The following is a 19,171-nucleotide window of genomic DNA, read 5'->3' as shown; positions in this document are numbered from 1 at the left end:
TTGGTTTGATCTTGTTTGGGTTTTTTTGTTTTGCTTTTTTATTTTGGTTTTGTTTTGTTTTGTCTTTTAGGTGTTTTGTTTTGGGGGTTTTTTATTTCTGGGTTAGAAAGAAGCCCAGGGGTAAAACGGGATTGCAAAAGTCCCTCCAGGTCTGGAATATTTCTCCATCCTTGGGGACACTCTGTGCTTGTCCATCTGCCCACATCCCCACAGCCTTTTCCTTTTTTATCCCATTTATTTGTTGTTCCTTTTTCTCCTGGAGGGGTTTGTGGGAGCAGAGAGGAGAGACAGGGAGATTATCCATCCTTTGTGTATCCAGGGAATTTCCCCTCTGGCAACAATTCCCAGCCCAGCTGGAGCCAACCTGTCCCTGCTGGTGGCACTGGGGACAGGCTGGGAAAGCATTTTGGGAACTTCAGGAGCATTTTTGGGATCCTCAGGAGATGTTTTCCTTGGCTGTGCCACCCTGGCTGCAAACACTTCCCTTCTTCCCAAGGTTTTGGAAATTTATGGATTATGTGGGTCAGAATTGAGGGAATTGGGGCTGGTTGGAGTTAGAAAAGTGGGAGAGAATGGAGAAAAAATCTTGGAGGTTTCTGCTCCACAATTCAGCTCTGGGGAAGCTCCTGGAGTTCTGTTATTCCAGAGCAGCTCCTGGATTGATGGGATTTTATGGAATACAAAGAAAGTCTTTTTGCCACTTTGCTTTAAAGAAGGAGATGGACAGAGCTGTGTAAGGAACTTCAGGGAATTCCAGGGATTTCTGTGTTAAATAAAACTGGGAATTGTGCTCAAATCGCAGATTCCTGAGGAAGTTTATTCAGAGTTGTTTTTTCCACGGTGGAGGGAAAAACAGGGATGGTAAAAGGTGATTAATCTCATTGTGAGAGTAAAAACTATGGAAAAAGGAACGGGTCAGGTGAGAAAAATTAGTTCTGGGAAAAAATTAAGTTCTGGGGAAAAAGCATGTGGATTCTTTAGGAGGAAATTGAGGCTTAAGATCAGGTGGAATTCTGGCAACAAAACTTAAAAAAAAAAAAAAAGAAAAAGAAAAAAAATCCACTGACAGAAGAAACTGTTGAAAAGGTAAAAATATTTCATTTCATGGAGCGGTAGCTGGATTAATTAATTAATTAATTAATTAACAAGAGCTTCCCGAGGGGTGAACAAATACAAATGTAGCAACTGGGGGCAAAGAATTTTTAATTAAACTTTAATTAAATTGGTGATTAGTTTCTTCATCTATTTCCTTGTGAATTGCACTGGAAAAATCTTAAAATATTCCCTTTCCTTTGGATAAAAACAATCCCAAACTTCACCCCCTGCTGGAGTCCAGGCTTGGATGGCTTCAAGGAGAGGGCAATGGAATTCCAGCCAATATTCCTGGCTCCATCCTCACGCAGGAGTGGTGTGGCAATGGAAATTCCTGCCGGAATGTGCTGTGCAATCCTGGCGGGAATTCAAAAAAACTCAGGAATCCTCAAATAACCAAAGCTGGATCCTCGGGAATCAGGAGCTGCCAGGGCTTTGGCAGCTGAGCCACGGCAGGTGGGAAATCCCCAGGAAATTCCCTATGGAGTTTCCCAAAGAGCCAAAGGCTGCTGCTAGGGAAAGATCTTTGGGAAATTTGGCTTCTCTCCTGCCAAAATCTTGTTTTCTGGGGAAATCCTCTGGATATGAGGGGGTTTGGAATGAAGGGAAGGGAAGGGAAGGGAAGGGAAGGGAAGGGAAGGGAAGGGAAGGGAAGGGAAGGGAAGGGAAGGGAAAACTTTCCTTGTTTATTCTGATTTGCTCTCCCTGCTGATTTTTCTGTCCGGTTATTCCCTGGCACATTTTGGGATCATTTTCTATGCATGGAATTTGAAAGTGTGTGCTCTGTTGTCCATCCTCTGTGGGAAAGACCAGACCTGCTCAGTCCCTTGTTCTACAATTGGATCCTGGAATTCCAGTTTCACTGAATTTTAAACTTGGAATTTCCCTGTTTTAACAACTCCTCCTGCTCCTGTTGCATTTCCAGGTTCTCTGGCATTCCCTATAAACTCTACCAGCTCTTGGCATCTCCTTTTTCCAGCCCCAAAGGACTTTTCCCCCTTATTTTTAATGTATTATTCCCTAGAAAAAGAGCTTTCTTAATCCACATGATTTTCCACACTTCTCAACTTTCCTTGGCTTCTGCTGAGGTTTTTCCCAGGATTTCTTTCCCTTTTCTCCTTCCGTCTCACAGCCACAGAAACAACAAGGCAACAAAGACATGGAAAATCCCATTTTTTATTGCAAAAAGCTCCAGGACCAAGATGTGTTTATTAGAACAATTTCCAGTTTTCCTTTGGGAAAAACTTCTCCCTGTTTCCTAGCTCAGACTGTCGGATTGGGAAGGAATCCTCATGGAGAAAAGATGGATTTTAGCAAATATTTGTTTCATTTGGGTTTTTTTTTTCTTTATATCCTTAACTTGACATCATCCAAAGCTGAGAAAAAAACATCAGCAAGGTTTTGTTTGTTGCTAATTTCTGGGAATTCTATAGTTTTTTTCCCTAAGGATGAAGAATATTCTATGCATAAATAATATTTATACAACAGGCTTGGTTTCTTTTCCCTCTTGTATCCAATAAACACCGGGAAAAGGTGGAATTTTGGAAGGAAAAAGGGATTAATCATTTTTTGATTGAGTGAGTCATGGAAGAATTCCTCCCTTTTTCTCCCCTCTCACTTAAAAATTTTATATTCCTGGTTATATTCCTAAAGAAATTCCCAGATATTCACAGTTCCCATTGCATTTCCTTCTGTTGAATCTCCACCAGATCCACCCTCTTCCCACTGAGAAAGGAGGAAAACCAAAGGAAAAAACCCCATTAATCCAAATCTCTTCAGGGATTTAGGCACATTTGGGAGCTCCGGAATGGGAATCTGGGCTGAGAAATGAGGAGAAATTCCAGGAGAAATCCAAAGCCAACATCCGGAATTCTCGGCGCTTATCTTGTCCTGAAAGATAAAGTTATTTTAAAGAATTAGAAGAAAGATGAAGGAACAAAAAATTCCAGCAGGGATCAGCCTCGGTTTATTGGCAGTGAGCAAACAAAACGTAGGGAATCATCCCAATCCCAGATTGGAATACGAAAAACAGGAAATAAAGGGGGAAAAAACAAAAAAAACTCAGCAGTTTTTTAGCTTGTTTATATTTTGTTAAATTACATCTTGGACCAGAATTCCCAAAAAACCCGGATGTGACTCCTGGGGTGAACAGAATCAAAAGTCACCAAAACCAACCCAAAGCCAGGCCTAGAAAACAAACCCAAGCCGAGGGAACAGACTGAAAACAAACAGAGCAAACCCAAACCATCCACACCACGGCTTTTCCCGCGAAATCGGGATGGACGGATTGGCCAAGGGAGGAAAAACAAGGAACGCCTGATAAAGCCAGCGGGAACCTTTTCCAGTAAAACAGGGATCAGATTGTCCCAGGAAATCCTGGAAACAAAGGGTGTGAGGGCAGGATGGAGACGCCCTCGGGGTGCTGTGGTTTGGAGAAAGAGGCTGGAGATGCCACAGGGTGGGTTGGACAGAATTCCGGCTTTTTCCAGGAAAACCAATCCATTGTCAGGAGACGTTTGGAGTCAGATTTATGGAAGGCCAACCACTAATTGTCCTCCCGGTGGTTTAAACATTCCTGATTCTTTCTTATCTCTTTTCCTTCCATTTTTTTCCCACCTCTCAATTCTATTTCCTTGCTTTTCTAGGAGTTTGGGAGGAAGGATTTAGAAATGCACATGGAAAATGTTTATCCTTTGGAGTTTCCAGTCAGTCCTGAAGGAATGAGGATTTGTTCCTTGGGAATGCAGGAGGAAGGAACCGGAGACTCACCTGGGCTCAGTTGGCCATGATGTGTTTCACAAAAGCTGGGAAAAAAGAGGGAAAGAAGGATCAGTTATCCCATGGAAAATATAGAATTAATATTAAAATAAATAATATTAAAATAGAATAAATAATAATAAATAGAATAGAATAAATAATATAAAAATATAGAATTAACCCCTTCCATAAATGGGGTTTATCAGCAGAATTACAGACTCAGGATTGGGCTAAAATGTGGGAAATTTGCTCCAGATTTTCCATGGATTTAAACTTTCTTGGGAATATCTTATCAAACTTCTCAGAACAGGACCAGAGGGGTCCCACCCACCTTCATAGTTGATGCAGCCATTGGCATCTTCCTGCCCAGCCATCAATTTATCCACTTCCTCCTCAGTCAGCCTCTCCCCTGCACAGAAAACAAAATCCCTGGATCAAAATCCCGGATTTAGGGTTTTAGGAAGCTTCAAAGAACACCAATGAGAGTGAGGAAGAAGAGGGGGACATTTTCTCCTGGGGGGAATTTAGGGTGCTGACCATGGGAAAAGCTCCTTTTGGAGTTGCAAACTCGATCCGAATTCCAAACTTGATCCAAAATCCAGAAAGAGAGGAAAAATATGGAAGCCTGCAGGATATTGTCGGCACAACTTGTTTTGCTAAGAATGAATTTGGTCTAAGTGCCAAATCTTGAGGGTTAGTGTTAGTTTTAACCAAGTGTTAGTTTTAACCACTAAAAAAGTCTCAGTGAAAACTCAGTTCTCCTCTTAATCTGAGGTTCTGGAAGATTCCAAGGTCAAACTTAGGATCTGCAATATGGATCAGCGAATGATGTAATGAGATTTAATTTTATTATTTCAATATTTGTTGCCTGTTGGTTTGTAAGGCTTTGCTTTGGTTAAGCAGAGAAATTTTTTAATATTTATTGGGGAAATAAAACATGAGAGGAAGGAGAGAGGGAAAGAAGAAGGGAGGGATGGAAATTCCTCTCAGAAGTGCAGAAAAACAGGGAGAAACCAAGGGAATATGTGGAGTTGGTGATGTTGGGATGATTTAAGGTGATGGAAATGGGATATTTATAGGATAAAGGAAACACAAAGGGAAAAGAGGGAGAGGAGAGGAGAGGAGAGGAGAGGAGAGGAGAGGAGAGGAGAGGAGAGGAGAGGAGAGGAGAGGAGAGGAGAGGAGAGGAGAGGAGAGGAGAGGAGAGGAGAGGAGAGGAGAGGAGAGGAGAGGAGAGGAGAGGAGAGGAGAGGAGATTCCCAAGGGAATGTTTTCCATACCCAACGTGGCCAGGACATGGCGCAGCTCAGCTCCCATGACTGTCCCATTCCCCTCCTTGTCGAACACCCTGAGTCCTTCCACAAAATCCTCATAGGTTCCAGTGTCCTTGGTCTTGGCAATGTGCTGCAGCATGGGCAGGAAGGTCTCGAAGTCGATCATCTTGGAGTTCATCTCTGGAAAACATGGCGGGAAATGGAATTTGGGGGGATTCGGGGAGAGTTGGGGATGAACAGTGGGATATCCACCATGAGGGCAGAACTGTGGTGGTAAATCCCAGATAAATCCCAGAGAAAAGGGGGAGAAGAGCATGGAAATGGAGGTTTGGGGGATTCTGGGAGAGCTGGGGATGAACCATGGGATATCCATCATGAGGGCAGAACTGTGGTGATAAATCCCAGAAAAAAGGGAGAGAAAGCATGGAAATATGGAATACAGAAGGATATCAGTGCAATCACTGCAGAGCTTCACCCCCATCTTTTGTAGGACAATCTGTGTCCTTACGCCCGGGTTATCCCTTTGTTTCTCTGGATGTGCTGGAAACAGCAGTGTTTTTAGGAAAAACATGGGATTTTCTCCATGAAAGCAACTTGAAAAGGCAAAAATTGGTCATTTAAAAACCCATGAAATTCATTAGTTCCCCTCGACTTGAGACAATTCTATTGACTGACAGACCAATTTTTCCTCCTCCTCTGCTGGAAATTCCAGAGGCTCCTCCACATCCCGAGTTGCTTCACAATTAGCAAACAGAGACCTCACCTTCTCCAGGAATAATTCCAGGAATTCCCTTTCCCAAACCCCACCAAGGACGCCACCAACCTTCAGGTTTGGGTCTGCCGAGCAGTTTCATGACCTCGGCCTGGGTGGGGTTTTGCCCCAAAGCTCTCAGGACATCTCCACACTGGGCGTAGGTGATCTTCATCTCCGACTTGGGAGTTCGGTCGAACAGGGAGAACGCTTCCTTAAATTCTGGATGGAAAAAAATCAGGAGAGATTCATTCCGTGCTCCCTCGGATGGAGATAAATCCGAGCTAAACTTTTCCCTCGCTGGCTCTGCCTGACCCTTTCGCTTTGTGGTTTGGGAAAAATTTGGATGAGCTTTGTTATCTCCGATGTTTGTGTTCCTCATTCCCCGTGTTTTCCGGTTCCACGGGGGAATGGAATCGGAGAGGTCAAAAGCTTCTCCCGCGGGATTTCCGTCTCAGTTCGCGTCGGAAAGTGTGGAAAACAGGAGGAATGGATGACCTTGGGAGCTTTCCAGCTCCTCAGGAAATCCCAGGATTCTACTGCAGCTCATGGGAAACTGGATCTTGGATTAAACGTTGGATGCTTGGGGAGCACTGATGCAGCCCTGGGAGCTCCAGGAGCTGGAAATGAGATGTGCCATGAAAAATACTGGAATTGTCACCCAACATTTAATTTATTGGTGGGGGAAGGTGAGGATCCTGGAAAATCATATTCAGGAATCCAAGGGTTCTCATGGAGTCAGTGCAAGATCCAGGCCAGGCTTCCCCAAATGCTCCAGTGCTTTCCCTGCTGGAATTGCAGAGTCAGAGGATGCAGAGCATCCCTGGGAGCAGCAGGAAGAGGCTGTTACCCTTTACAGTTATCCTTTAACTTCATCCTTTATCCTTTAACTTCATCCTTTATCCTTCAACTTCATCCCTTATCCTTCAACTTCATCCTTTATCCTTTAACTTTTTCCTTTATCCTTTAACTTTCCTGTTATCTATTACTTCCCAGGGCACCACCCAAGAGAGATCACAAAAATCCCTTTGGCTTTAAATCCCTGGATCAGCCATTCCTCCCAGATCCCTGGATCTGTCCCTTGTCCCACTGTTACTTTTCCACCAATATTTCCCTCCCACTTTTCCAAATTCATGGAGATTATCCTCTTTTTCCTAAATCCTGACTCATTCAACCATTCAGCATGGCAGATTTTCTCCATCTTTCCCAATTCCATGCCTTCATTCCATTTTCCTCTTTTTGCTTTCTTTTCCTTTGCTTCTTTCCCTCTGTCCTTCCTTCTCTGAGTCTTGCCAGATTTCCTTCTCCTCCTTTCTCCTTCCCTCTTCATTTTGATCATTTCTCCCAAATCTTCCACACTCATCCAACACTTCCAAACCATGAGGAATTTCCTCATTTGGGACTAATTTACATTCCTTTGTTTTCTTCTTTCATTTTCCTCTTTCCTCCTCTCCTGGCATATCTCTCCTGGATTTTCCCTGGATTTTCCCTGGATCTTTTCCTGGATTTTCTTCTCCTCCTTTCTCCCTCCCTCTTCATTTCCATCACTCCACCCAACTCTTTCACACTCATCCAACACTTCCAAACAATGAGGAATTTCCTCATTTGGGACTAATTAACATTCCCATTGTTTTTCTTCTTCCAACTCTCCTCTTTCCTCCTCGCCCTGCATCTGTCTTCTGAATTTTCCCTGGATTTTCCCCTTCTCCTTTCTCCCTCCCTCTTCATTTTGATCATTTTGCCCAAATCTTACACATTCATCCAACACTTCCAAACAATGAGGAATTTCTTCATTTAGGACTAATTAACATTCCCTTTTTTTTCTTTCCATTTTCCTCTTTCCTCCTCCCCCTGCAGCTCTCTCCTGGATTTTCCCTGGATTTTCCTCTTCTCCTTTCTCCCTCCCTCTTCCTTTTGATCATTTCACCCAAATCTTGCACACTCATCCAACACTTCCAAACAATGAGGAATTTTTTAATTTAGTACTAATTAACGTTCCCTTTGTTTTCTTCTTTCCCTTCTCCTCTTTCTCCTCTCCCTACACCTCTCTCCTGGATTTTCCCTCCTGTCCCAGATCCCCTATCCCTTTTCCAGCCCCTCATTCCAGCAGAGGGCAATCGTGGATTTTCCCGGGATTTTCCCGGCGGTGGAAGAGGGGCAGAGATCCTTTCCCAGCTCCTTTCCTGGGAGTCTCACCGCCGAGCTGGATGAGGAATAAGGAGAAATATTCCCACCTCCTCATCCATCCACCACTTCCCTTATTTTTGGGACCAAACGCTGAGCCCCACCTCCTAATGATTCCCAATCCATCTGCTCCTGACAGCTCCAATTCCCAAAGGGTTTTTCCCTCCCCTTCTATTTTAACTTTTTCATTTGCTTTTGCTGACTCCATGAAATTCCCATCCAAGCCCCAAAACCACCTCGGCCACGGCGTCCTTTGCCTTCCCTCTGGCAGCAGCGATGGATATTTTCGGATTCCTAATTACTGCCTCTCCGCCCATCTGGAGCAGCTCCGATTCCTCCCTTCCCAGCAATTTTGGGAGCTGGGGAGCCCCAAATGCAGGGTTAGAAATAGGGATTGCCACAAGGGATGGGGGAAAATGGAGCTTTTCCGCAGAGCTTCACCCCCAGACCATCCATGGAGCAACTTTTTTTGGGATCAGCGTATCCATGAATCCTTTTAGGGAATCTTTTGTTCAACAAAATCTTTTCCTGAGCTAAAAGAAGGAATTTGGAGCTTTCTAAAAGCCCTTGGGATGCAGCTTCTGTTTTGCCTCCATTCCGAATTAGTGGTGATAAACCAGGAATATCCAACCTGGAGGATGGAATTCCTATTGCTTTGGGATCACCTGAAAAATTGGGAATCATCCAGGCTCCCTGAGACACCTGGATCCTCCTCGGGTCAGCAGGGAGAGACAAAGGGAGGTGATAATTAAACCTCTCTCTGATTGATTGATTGATTGATTGATCGATTTTTCCCTGCTCCAATTAACCCACTTTCCAATCCCACCTTTTAGAAACCAGATCCTGCCAGATGTTTGATTCCATTCGTCAGTTCTCCCATAAAACCCAGGCTGATTCCCGAGGGAAAAGGGGACAGCTGCACTCCCAGTGTTCCCAGGAGCTCAGGCAGGAGGGTTTGGTATCAATTTCTGGGGCTGGACAAAGGGTTTGGGAAGGAAAGCTGCCGTTTGCCTTTGAAAGGATAAAGAAATCCCATTATTTGCTGGATTTGGGAGAGCTGGAACACATTACATTCCAGTGGAAGGTGGGAAAAAGTTCTCTGTAGCAGAGCTGAGTGGATTTCCTTTGAAAGGATTGATATTTGTGGCTTTTTTCCTAAAGAAAAACCTATATTTGGGCTGGTTTGGAGGTGAAACTCCTGGAAATGGGACATGAGTTTCCTGCTTTTCTTGAAAGCCAGGATGTGAGCATTTTTTCCCTAAAAATATCATATATTTGGACTCATTTTGGGGTGAAACTCCTGGAAATTAATTCCCTGCTTTTCTTTTGACCTATTTGGAGGATTTGGAGGAGACACAGAGTGAAAGAAAAGCCCAGAATTGAAGCTCAGCCTTCCCAAAGTTGTTTCAATATCCCAATCCTGCTAATCCCAGAACTTCCCAGCACCTCCCAGGGATGGATTCACTGAGCCCAGAGGATGAAAATCTTCCTCACCTTCGATCTGGTCAGGGGTGAATTCCACCTGGAAGAGACAAAGAATGAGATAAGAAAATTGATAAGGAGATAAAAATTAATGCAATCAGAAGGAATTGGTTTAATCTCAGTTTTATGACCCAGGGGGTTTGGGAGATCCATGGAATATTCCCCTTTGGTTATCCCAGGTTGTTTCCACCTTGCCTTGGACACAAGGGAGTTTCAGGTTGGATATTGGGAAAAATTCTTCCCAGAAAAGCCTGTCCAACTCTGGCACAGCTGCCCAGAGGTGGAATCCCCATTCCTGGGGGGATTTAAATCCCTGTGGATGTGGTGCTTGGGGACATGGGCAAGGGTGGCCTTGGCAGTGCTGGGAATGCTTGGGTTTGAAGATCTTGGATGACTTTTCCAACCTTTTCCAAACTTTTCCAACCTTTTCCAACCTTTTCCATCCTTTTCCATGACCCTACATTCCCCCTCTCCTTGGAAGGGCACTAGCATGGCTTTCCTCAGGGTTTCTTGGCTGTTGGAAATATCGCGGCATTCCGGAAGAACTGAGTTTTCCCCTTGGAATTTTTTCCATTGGCAACGGAGGTTTCAAAGCCAGGACATTCCCATCCAAACATCCACCTCTCCAAGGCTCCCAACAGTGGGATTTGGTCCAAATCCATATGGCAGACAAAGCAATTCCCATTTTTGCCCTGCCTGATGTGCAGGCAATTCCACACATTCCTCAAGGATATCAAACATCCAAATTCCAAACCTTTCCATCGGCATTATCCCAGCTTTCCCAACCTCCAGCAATCAGGGAATCATCACCTGATGGCACCAGCTGGATCCTGACACCTCTGGATTCTCCTCCTGGTTTTGTTCCAGAGGCTCCAGGAGGGATCAACTCCCCCCTTGGCCCTGCTGACGTCATTCGCAGCTTCCCATCTCTCGGAATTTTTATCAATCCCAATAAACCAGGGACTAAGCCAGGCATGGCTAAGCCTGACATCAGCCCTAGGAATAAATCTGTTGTCACCCATCCGTCAGGAGCGTTCAGACAATGGAGCCTTTCCAGGAAAACATTCCTGGTTTTTCATAGGACACCGAGGAATCCCGAGATGAGCGGCAGGATTTGCGCTCGGCTGTGGCAGGAAGAGTGTTGGGAAAAAAAGGGGTTTTTTAATTATTATTTAGGGGTTTTTAAAAAATTATTTGGTTGTTTTGGGAGGGGTTTGGGGTTTTTTGTGGGATTTTTTTCAGGGGGGAGTTTGGTTGGGGTTTTTAGGGGGTTTTGGGGTTTTTGTTGTTGTTGTTGTATCTTTTTTTTACTGTTCCCTTGGGATGCTGATTCAGGAGACAGAAATGCAGGAGCTGGAAAGAGGCCAGGAAAACCATCAGGATCAGGATGGAGGGTTGAAGTTCCATTTGGATTTCACCATCACAGGGGGTTTATTCCTCTAAAACCTTTTCAATCCCATTAATACACAACATTCCCATCATCCCCTCTCCCATCATTTTCCAGAATAATTAGGATGGATATCAACTCCTCCACTGCCCTGGGCCAAACATGGATCCAGTTTCCAACAGTTCCATCCTTCCGAAGGAAAGTGGAGAGGAAAAAAAGAGCTGGATTGACAATGGATAGGGCAAGTCGCTTTTATTCCCAAAGTAATTCCTGCTTTTTCATTCCCCTCTCCAAGCTCTTCTCCCACATAAATCCTCCTGTCTCTCCCACATCCAAGCTCACTCCAAAAGCATCATTCCAGCCCCTTCATCCCAAAATAAATCTGTCCCAAAAAAAACTGGATTGACAATCCCACCCAGCAGGGATTTATTCCTGAAATGGGATTTTTTTTTTTCCCCATGAAAAATCACAGAATCCTGGAATGGTTGGGACTGGAAAGGACCTTAAGGATCATCCCATTCCATCCCTTGCTGCTCTCATCCCAGATTCTTTTCCATCTTTCCATGCAGAAAAAGGGAAGAATTTTTTCCTTTCCACCATCCCTGCAGGACTTTTTAAGGACAACAGATTCTGTGTGGCCTTGAGATCCCAGCGCTCCCCAAAAACAACCCCTGGCTGCCTTTCCCCCAGGAAAATATGGAAAATTGGATGATCACAGATAATTTTCCATGGAAAAACGTGTCCTTTCCAGCTGTCTCTGCCTGGGTTTTTATCCCAATCACCAGACCTGGAGCGACGTCAGCTCAGCCAACTTTAGCCACTGAAATGTTGGCACCCAAATTCCCAAATTCCCACCTCATCTCCCTTTATCCCAGCCCAGCATCTCCCAGGGGTGACTCAGCCCAGCCGGATTTAGGAGTTTGGCGTCAATCCCACGGGATGAACTTCCAGAGATTTTCTCCCTGTTCATTATCGATGATTTAAATCTTTCCAGAGATTTTCTCCCTGTTCATTATTGATGATTTAAATCTTTCCAGAGATTTTCTCCCTTTTCGTTATCATTTACTTAAATCCAGTTATCCATATTCCCGTGATTAATATCCCAGGAGTAATTCCCACTTTCTGTGTCCATAGAAATCCAATTCCATCCTGGTTTTTTATCAGCATCCTGATTTTTCATGGAAGAAAAATATATTCCTGGGGAAATAATTCCTGAATTAAAGCACTTCCAGGTGGGAATGAATTAAATGTAAAAAAGGTAAATTTCTGCTACCAAATGTTTTCAGGATAATTTATTCTTGAAAATAAAAAGGCTCATCCTAGAACAACACTTCCTTCAAAAAAACACTTTTTCATGGATTCAGTCCACTTTTCCTCAGGAAAAAAAAAAGAAAGAAATCCCAGAAACCTCTTTTGGGTGAGTTGCAAACAACATCCAATCACAGCCACTCTTGGAAATTTGGGAAATGGTTGAAATTTTGAAAATTCCAGATCAAATTCAATGGGAATATGCGGGTGAGTGACATAAAAAAATTGAGATTATGGCTTTAATTAAGGGATGGATCCCAGTTTTTGGCCACTGGAATTGGCATCCCAACAGAGACAAAAACAGATCAGGAAGATCCAAAGGTGGTAAAAAAAAAAGGGAAAATCTGATCTAATTCCAGGTGCAAAATCAGATCCTGGGATCATTATCAGGACTGGGAGAGGCATGGAAATTCCAACAAGGATCACCTTTCCCTACCACGGGAATATTGCAGTTTGGAGTCTTTTTAGTGGCTAAAAATAAAAAGTTTCAAAATTCCAAATGCAATCAATAAAATATGGGAATCAATAGAAATAATAGGAAACATTCCCATGAAAAGATGGAATTTCATTGTGGCTTTTCCACCTTTTTTTATCCACAGATTCTCTCCTCCATGAAAATAAGAACGGATTTTATCCTGAAATGCAGAAATGGGAAGTTTGGAGAAATTTGGAAAAATGCCATGAAAGCATGTTTTTCTAAATATTGGGAAGGAATTCTGGGCTCTGGATTCAGGGAATTTGCCATTCCCTTCCCAAATAATTTCAATTTCCACAAGGTCATTCCTGATAAAAACCAGATTTCCCAGGAAAAATTCCCTAGGAAATATCATCTCCCTTTTTTATGAGGTTGGGGGGAAAAAAAAATGCCTCAGAGTCAAAGCAATTTCTCTGATCCAATATTTGAGAGTGAAATATTCCCTGCAGAGATAAGGGATATTATTGCAGCAATGTTGGATTAGGATTTATTTGTCATTTGGGAATTCCAGAAATATTTTTAGCACTTTGGAAAATGGGATAAGAACCATTTAAGGAATATAATATTTCTGATATATAGGATCTCCAGAATTCCAAATTGTGCTGGAGGGAAAAATCAGAATTTCCATGGAAAATGAGAATTTTCCTGAATAATTGTGCAAAATAAGCTTTAAAAAGGCAGGAATTAATATTTTCCAAGATAAATATAAATCCAGGGAGCTTGGAATTGCGTTGATTAAAAAACAACATTTTTTTGAGTGATTCCCATTTGGATTTGGGGTTTGTTTTTTTTAATTATAACTCATCCCTGATGTCCTTCATCCCACAGTCCCACAACCCCAGTGGAATATTCCCACAAAGTCACAGTGTCCTCATTCCCAAGGTCATGGAATTGTCCTGGGAGCACAGCACCAACTCTGGATTTCTTCCCCCCAAAACCATCCCTAAACTGAATTCCTTGGGATTTGACTTCTGGGGATGGTTACAAATCCCTGCTTTTTCCCCCACAGTAAATAAAGATTTAGAGGGATTTTGGGATTCAAGGCTGGAAAATGCCCTTGCAGTGCTTCCTTTGTCCCAAATCCTGAGCTGCAGGAGTTGGTCAGTTGTGGAAAAGGAGAAGAATCTCAGCAATAATGAGGAGACAAAGAACTTTTTCCATTTCCCACATAATTCCCATGTTTTCCTGAGGGGCAAACTGAGGATCCAAAAATATTTATCATGGTAGGGGATGGAATGGGATAATCCTTAAGTTCCTTTCCCACCCGAACCATCCCGGGATTCTCTAATTCCCTGATTCTCTCATTGTCTTCTCCAAATTTTCACTAAAAAGAAACCTGTGAGATCCTGTAAAGCTCCTTTTGCCGAAGGCAATCCTTTTTCCCAAAGGACAATTCCCAAAGGGAAATTCCCAAGGCACAGTGCCTTTTCCCAAAGGACAATTCCCAAAGGAAAATTCCCAAAGGACAACACCCTTTCCCAAGGGACAATTCCCAAAGGAAAAATTCCCAAAGCACAGTGCCCTTTCCCAAAGGGAAATTCCCAAAGAACAATTCCCAAAGAACAATGCTTTTTTCCAAGCGACAATTCCCAGAGGAAATTCCCAAAGGACAATGCCCTTTCCCAAAGGACAATTCCCAAAGGACAATTCCCAAAGGACAATTCCCAAAGGACAATGCCCTTTCCCAAAGGACAATTCCCAAAGGACAATTCCCAAAGGACAATTCCCAAAGAATAATACCTTGCAAAGAAACCCTCCTGGGACATTTCGGCCCAAACCCAATTCCCAGCTGATTTCCCAGGACATCACCTCCCAGTATCCAACCCTGCAGCAGCTCCAGCCCCACCAGGGGATCCATGCACCTACTTTGACCGAAGCCGGGTTGAATTCCACCTCTTTCTTCGGCTCGGGTTCCGCCGGCTTCGGCGCCGGCTTGGGTTCTTCCTTCTTCGGCTCGGCCTTCTTGGGCTCGGGCTTTTTGGGAGCCATGGCTGATTCGGGAAGGAGAGAAGGAGAGGGATGGAAAGGCAGGAAAGAGGAGCTGCTGCAGGAAAAATCCCGGCTGGGCTGGACCTTTATCCCGTCTGGAATTGTCACATTGTCCCTCCCAGGCCTGTCACACGCCACGCTCACAATGGGCCGCGGCTATAAAAGGACAAGAGTGGCCCCGGCTATTTTGGATCCCACTGCCCTCGGATCCGGCATTGTTCCCCATTAACACTTCCATGGAAAGGGATTTGGGGATTCTGGGGGGTTTAGGATGAGCCTGGCGTCGGCTCAAGAGTTTGTGACGTGAGGGGACAAGGGTGAGGTTGGGTTACACTCCAGGTGCTGCCGTGGGTTTGATCCTCGCCAGGGCCATCCCAGGGCCATCCCAGTGACATCCCAGTGACATTCCCAGCTCCTGAGTGACATTCCCATCTCCCGAGTGACATTCCCATCTCCTGAGTAACATTCCCAGTTCCCGAGTCACATTCCCAGTGACATCCCAGTGACATTCCCAGCTCCCGAGTGACATTCCCATCCCTTTTCCAGGCCGGGTGGCCTTTGTGGCTCAGAGACAAGCCCAGGTTTATATTTAGAGCTGAGGACGAGGCTTTGTGGGATCTCGAGCATCCATGTCAGCTGTGGCAGGGAGAATTCCCACCTCGGATCACACACTGCCCTTCTCCCTGGAAAAAGCCCAAAAAAATCAGGATTAATTTGAGGAAAATGCAGGGAAATGAAAGAAAATAGGGAAAGGAGAGTGCTGGAGGTGCAGCCTCAGGGCTGAGATTTTCCAGGCCTTTTTAGGGACTCAAGTGCCACATTCCTGTCCCAAGGACTGAGATAAGAGTGTCCATTTCAGGCTCCCTGAATCCCAGAGCTACTCGGATTGGATAAATCCCCACAGAAAAATGCAGGGAATCATTCTCAGATCTGCCCTCGCTGATGTCGTTTTTCCAGGATATTTTCCATTTCCAGGTCATTTTACCATACCAGGTCATTCTCAGATCTGCCCTCATTCGTGTAATTTTTCCAGGATATTTTCCATTTCCAGCTCATTTTTCCATACCAGGAGGCCCCTCTGACACAGAGGCATTTCCACATCGCTCGGATTATTTTAATTTTCAAAAAAAACACCATTCCCTGGAACAAAACAACCACCAAACCACTGTGTGTGAGGGAATCCAGGCTGGAACGCCGATAAATATCACTTGGATCCTAAATCTCTTGGATTTATCCTGAACATCTCTAATCCAAACCCCTTTAGGATTTGATTTTCCTGTTTCTGTTGCCGCCTGGATCCCCCAATTCCTCTGGATTCCTCAGTTCCATGGGTATGTTTTATTCCTTGTTTTCATGGCCTGGAAGTGTTTCCCTGGGAAAATTGCAGGAGCTTTTGCACATCCCAAGAAACCCCAGGGACTGATTTCACCAAGTTCCATCCAAATTCCTCAATCCACATCTCCAGAACCGGCACAGACCCAGGGAATTCTGGATTTTGCTCATTTAGAGCAGTAAAATCCAGGGGAAATTAATCTGAGATCTATGAGGAGCTGCAGCAGAGGAATTATTTTCCATGTTTTAAAAAGCCAAACATTCCCAAATGGAAAACAGCCCTGGAAAACATCGTGAAGATTCCAGCAGGATCTCAGCAGCAGCTCAGAAAGATGGTCTGGAAAAAGGGGGTGGAAGTCACCTCAGTCAGATTTTCAGGCAAAATTCCAAGATTATATCCATATAAATTTTTATATTTATGATAAAGAATATTCAGGAAAGATCCTTTGCATTTCTGTCAACATCAACACAATTCCAGCATCCTGACATTTTATGGAGAGTTGTTTCTGCTTGGATTGGAGAATTCTGGCTAAAAATCCCAGGGAAGCAGAGGATGATTTGTAATCCCTGCAGGCACTGAACCACTTGGGATCAATTCCATGGATTCAGGATATTCCAATGCCCTGCAAATCCTTCTGCAAACAGCCACATCTTTTCCTAAATCCCTCATTTATCTCTTCCAGGAGAATCCTTGGAGTCTCAGCAGCTCCAAAAAAAAAAAATTTAAAAACAGCCCAAAAATCCCTTTTCCTATGAATGGATTTTGGGCAGGGGGTGGAGAATCCTTTAAAAATTTTCTGCACCAAGAAATTATTCCAAAGTCCCACAGGAGGTGTTGGGATAACTGGGAATTGTTTAAAATTCCCTTGATCCTCAGGGCAGGATAAGTTTCTCCAGGACTCAGCGAGACATTTCCTACCAAAGCCAAAAATAAACCCAAAAAACCAAACCCGACAACTGGATTGAAGAAAATGAGGATTGAAGCGAAAACAGAGCATTCCAGCCAAAATCTGGATCCCTGAAATTTGGGAATGCTGCCACAGTGCCTCATGACCCTTGATAAGTCTGGCTGTCATATGGGGTGGAATGCTGGAATGTCTGCTGGAATCAGGGAACAGCCCAGGTTGGAAAGGAGCTCCAAATATCATCTGGAGCCACATTTCATGGAAAAGGGATCTGGAGGAGATTATCTCCCAGTTTTCCTCCTTTTCCAGGGTTTTTCCAGGTAAAGGAGATCGGAGAGGGAATGGGAATCACCTTTTCCTGAGGAATATGAAAAGCTGGGACAAATTATCAATTTTCATGGGATACTGTTATGGGGTATTAAAATCCAATTATTTGAGGCCAATATTCATCAGTTTCCAGATGTTGGACTTCTCCCCCTCCAGAATATTTTGGGATTGCTGTTAAAAATAAAATGCCCAATTAATTTTAGAGCTTCAACTCCAATTCTCCCTTCCAAAACATCCCTGGAAGCTCTCCAGGCATCTTTAACCGAGAGCTCGACACGTCAAAGATGTTCCCATTCCAACCCAAAGCGGTTGTGCAACTTCTCCCATTATGGAATTCTGACTTTGGAATGGGGAGATGGCAACAGCTTGAGTGGTGAAAAAAGCAATTTTTCCAAAATTTAGATCCCAAAATTGGGGATTTTTTTTTGTGGCTTCTTCAGGCCCAGATGTTCTGGCCAGATGTTGGGTGAGGAAAAGCAGATCTGAACATCCAAACCACATCTGCTCCTCACCCGTTGTAGAGCCCAGTTCGAAACAGAAATTCCAAGCTTTTCCAAAAGGCTTTTGGCATTTCCAAAATAATGAAGGAAGGGGGAAAAAAAGACATTTTTAAAATGGAAAATAATTTTTAAAAAAAAAACCTGAAATGTTTTTAAAAAGAAAGAAAACCAGATGGGGAATTCACAAAAAAAATCTCAATTTCTCTCCTGATTTTTTTGCGGGATTTTCCCAGTTTTTCCATCCATGCCTTAACACCAGAGTGGTTCAAACCGAATAAGAAAATTCTGGAAGGAAGAGTGGAAGGTGTTGGATCCACATGGAAAAAGGAATGCAGTGGGACAATGGGAAGGAGCTGCTGGGAGTGAAGGTGGGCAGAGAAATCAAGGGAAAAATGGGAATTTCCACCCAGGTGAAAGTTCCTGCACCCCAATAAATTCCATGGGATGTACATCCAATGTTATCCTTGTTCCCTGTAGGAATTTCAGCTCCCAAAAGAGACAATTCTTCCCTCAAGCCCAACTTTTCAGCTGCTCTAAATTCCAAACCTTCGAGGGGAAAATGCTGATTTATCCCAGCTGTGGATATGGAGCACAATCAGAGGTTGTCTGGCATCATCCATCTTTTCCTTCCCAGTTTTTGGGATCAGGACAACATATGTTGGCTCTCCAAAGAAGGGTCAAAAATAACACCCAAAATATCTTTTGCATTAAAAAAAAATAGGATAATTTTTAAAAAATTAATAAAAATTGTAAAATAAATAATATTAACAAAATAATGATAAATAGATAATAATATAAATACACAAATATAAAAAATATATATAGAAATATAATAGACGTATATAAAATAAATACATAATAATAATAAATATTTTAAAAATAATAGTATTAAGAATACCAGACAGCAAAATCCAAGGAAAAATGTGCTTTTCCTCATGAAGCCATGTGGGATTGAATGGCAAAGGAGTTTCTGGTGGATCATGGAGACGCCACAGGACAAGGAGCAGAAGGGAAATGGTTTCTGAATTCCATTGCTGCAAAGCCAGGAAAAAAATCCGAAAGTCTGGGAAAAAAATCAGTGGGATCCTTCAGGGGTCTTGGGAAAGGAAAAAGGATTAATTAAATAATTACAGTGATTAATTAAAGAACTGAAAGGATTAATTACCAGCTGGTTTTGCAGGCTTGGATGAGCTGTTTTGTTAAGTTCAGATTTTTATTTTCTTCAGGAAATTCTCCAGGTCCTCCTGGAAATGTTGGGAGACAGGGATGGGTTTGGATAGCAGAGCCACTGGAACTGGAGAGGTTGTGGATTTCCTGTTATTTTATCAGAGACATTTAAAATTCCAGCCAGATCCATCGCCTTTGATCGTTTTGCAGTGATGAGCCAAGGAATTTGCACCTTGCAAAT

At 43.4% G+C, this 19,171-nt stretch overlaps 1 protein-coding gene across 1 annotated transcript; it reads right to left on the bottom strand.

The window, feature by feature from the left end:
• Positions 1-2,252: 2,252 nt before the first annotated feature.
• Positions 2,253-14,773, bottom strand: MYL3 (myosin light chain 3). The gene is made up of 7 exons (XM_085050067.1): positions 14,577-14,773; positions 9,553-9,580; positions 5,947-6,096; positions 5,130-5,303; positions 4,181-4,258; positions 3,862-3,896; positions 2,253-2,982 (listed from the first exon to the last, which is right to left on the bottom strand). Exons 1-6 carry the CDS (start codon positions 14,697-14,699, stop codon positions 3,868-3,870), a joined length of 582 nt encoding a protein of 193 aa, XP_084906193.1. The 5' UTR covers positions 14,700-14,773; the 3' UTR covers positions 2,253-2,982; positions 3,862-3,867.
• Between the last annotated feature and the right edge of the window lie 4,398 nt (positions 14,774-19,171).

Source organism: Lichenostomus cassidix, chromosome 2 (assembly GCF_008360975.1).
Source record: "Lichenostomus cassidix isolate B80296 chromosome 2, HeHo_3.0, whole genome shotgun sequence".
In the NCBI taxonomy this organism is placed as follows: domain Eukaryota; kingdom Metazoa; phylum Chordata; class Aves; order Passeriformes; family Meliphagidae; genus Lichenostomus; species Lichenostomus cassidix.
Note: the sequence above shows the minus strand (reverse complement) of the source record. Positions and strands in the feature narration are given on the sequence as shown.

What these genes read in the sequence shown, in the direction of transcription:
- MYL3 (XM_085050067.1), bottom strand. Translation starts at nt 14,699, where the DNA reads ATGGCTCCCAAAAAGCCCGAGCCCAAGAAGGCCGAGCCGAAGAAGGAA. An exon ending in TCAACCCGGCTTCGGTCAAA is followed by an intron (nt 9,581 to 14,576) that starts GTAGGTGCATGG and finishes TGTCTCTTCCAG; the next exon opens with GTGGAATTCACCCCTGACCA. An exon ending in CCATGTCCTGGCCACGTTGG is followed by an intron (nt 4,259 to 5,129) that starts GTATGGAAAACA and finishes TTTTCTGTGCAG; the next exon opens with GGGAGAGGCTGACTGAGGAG.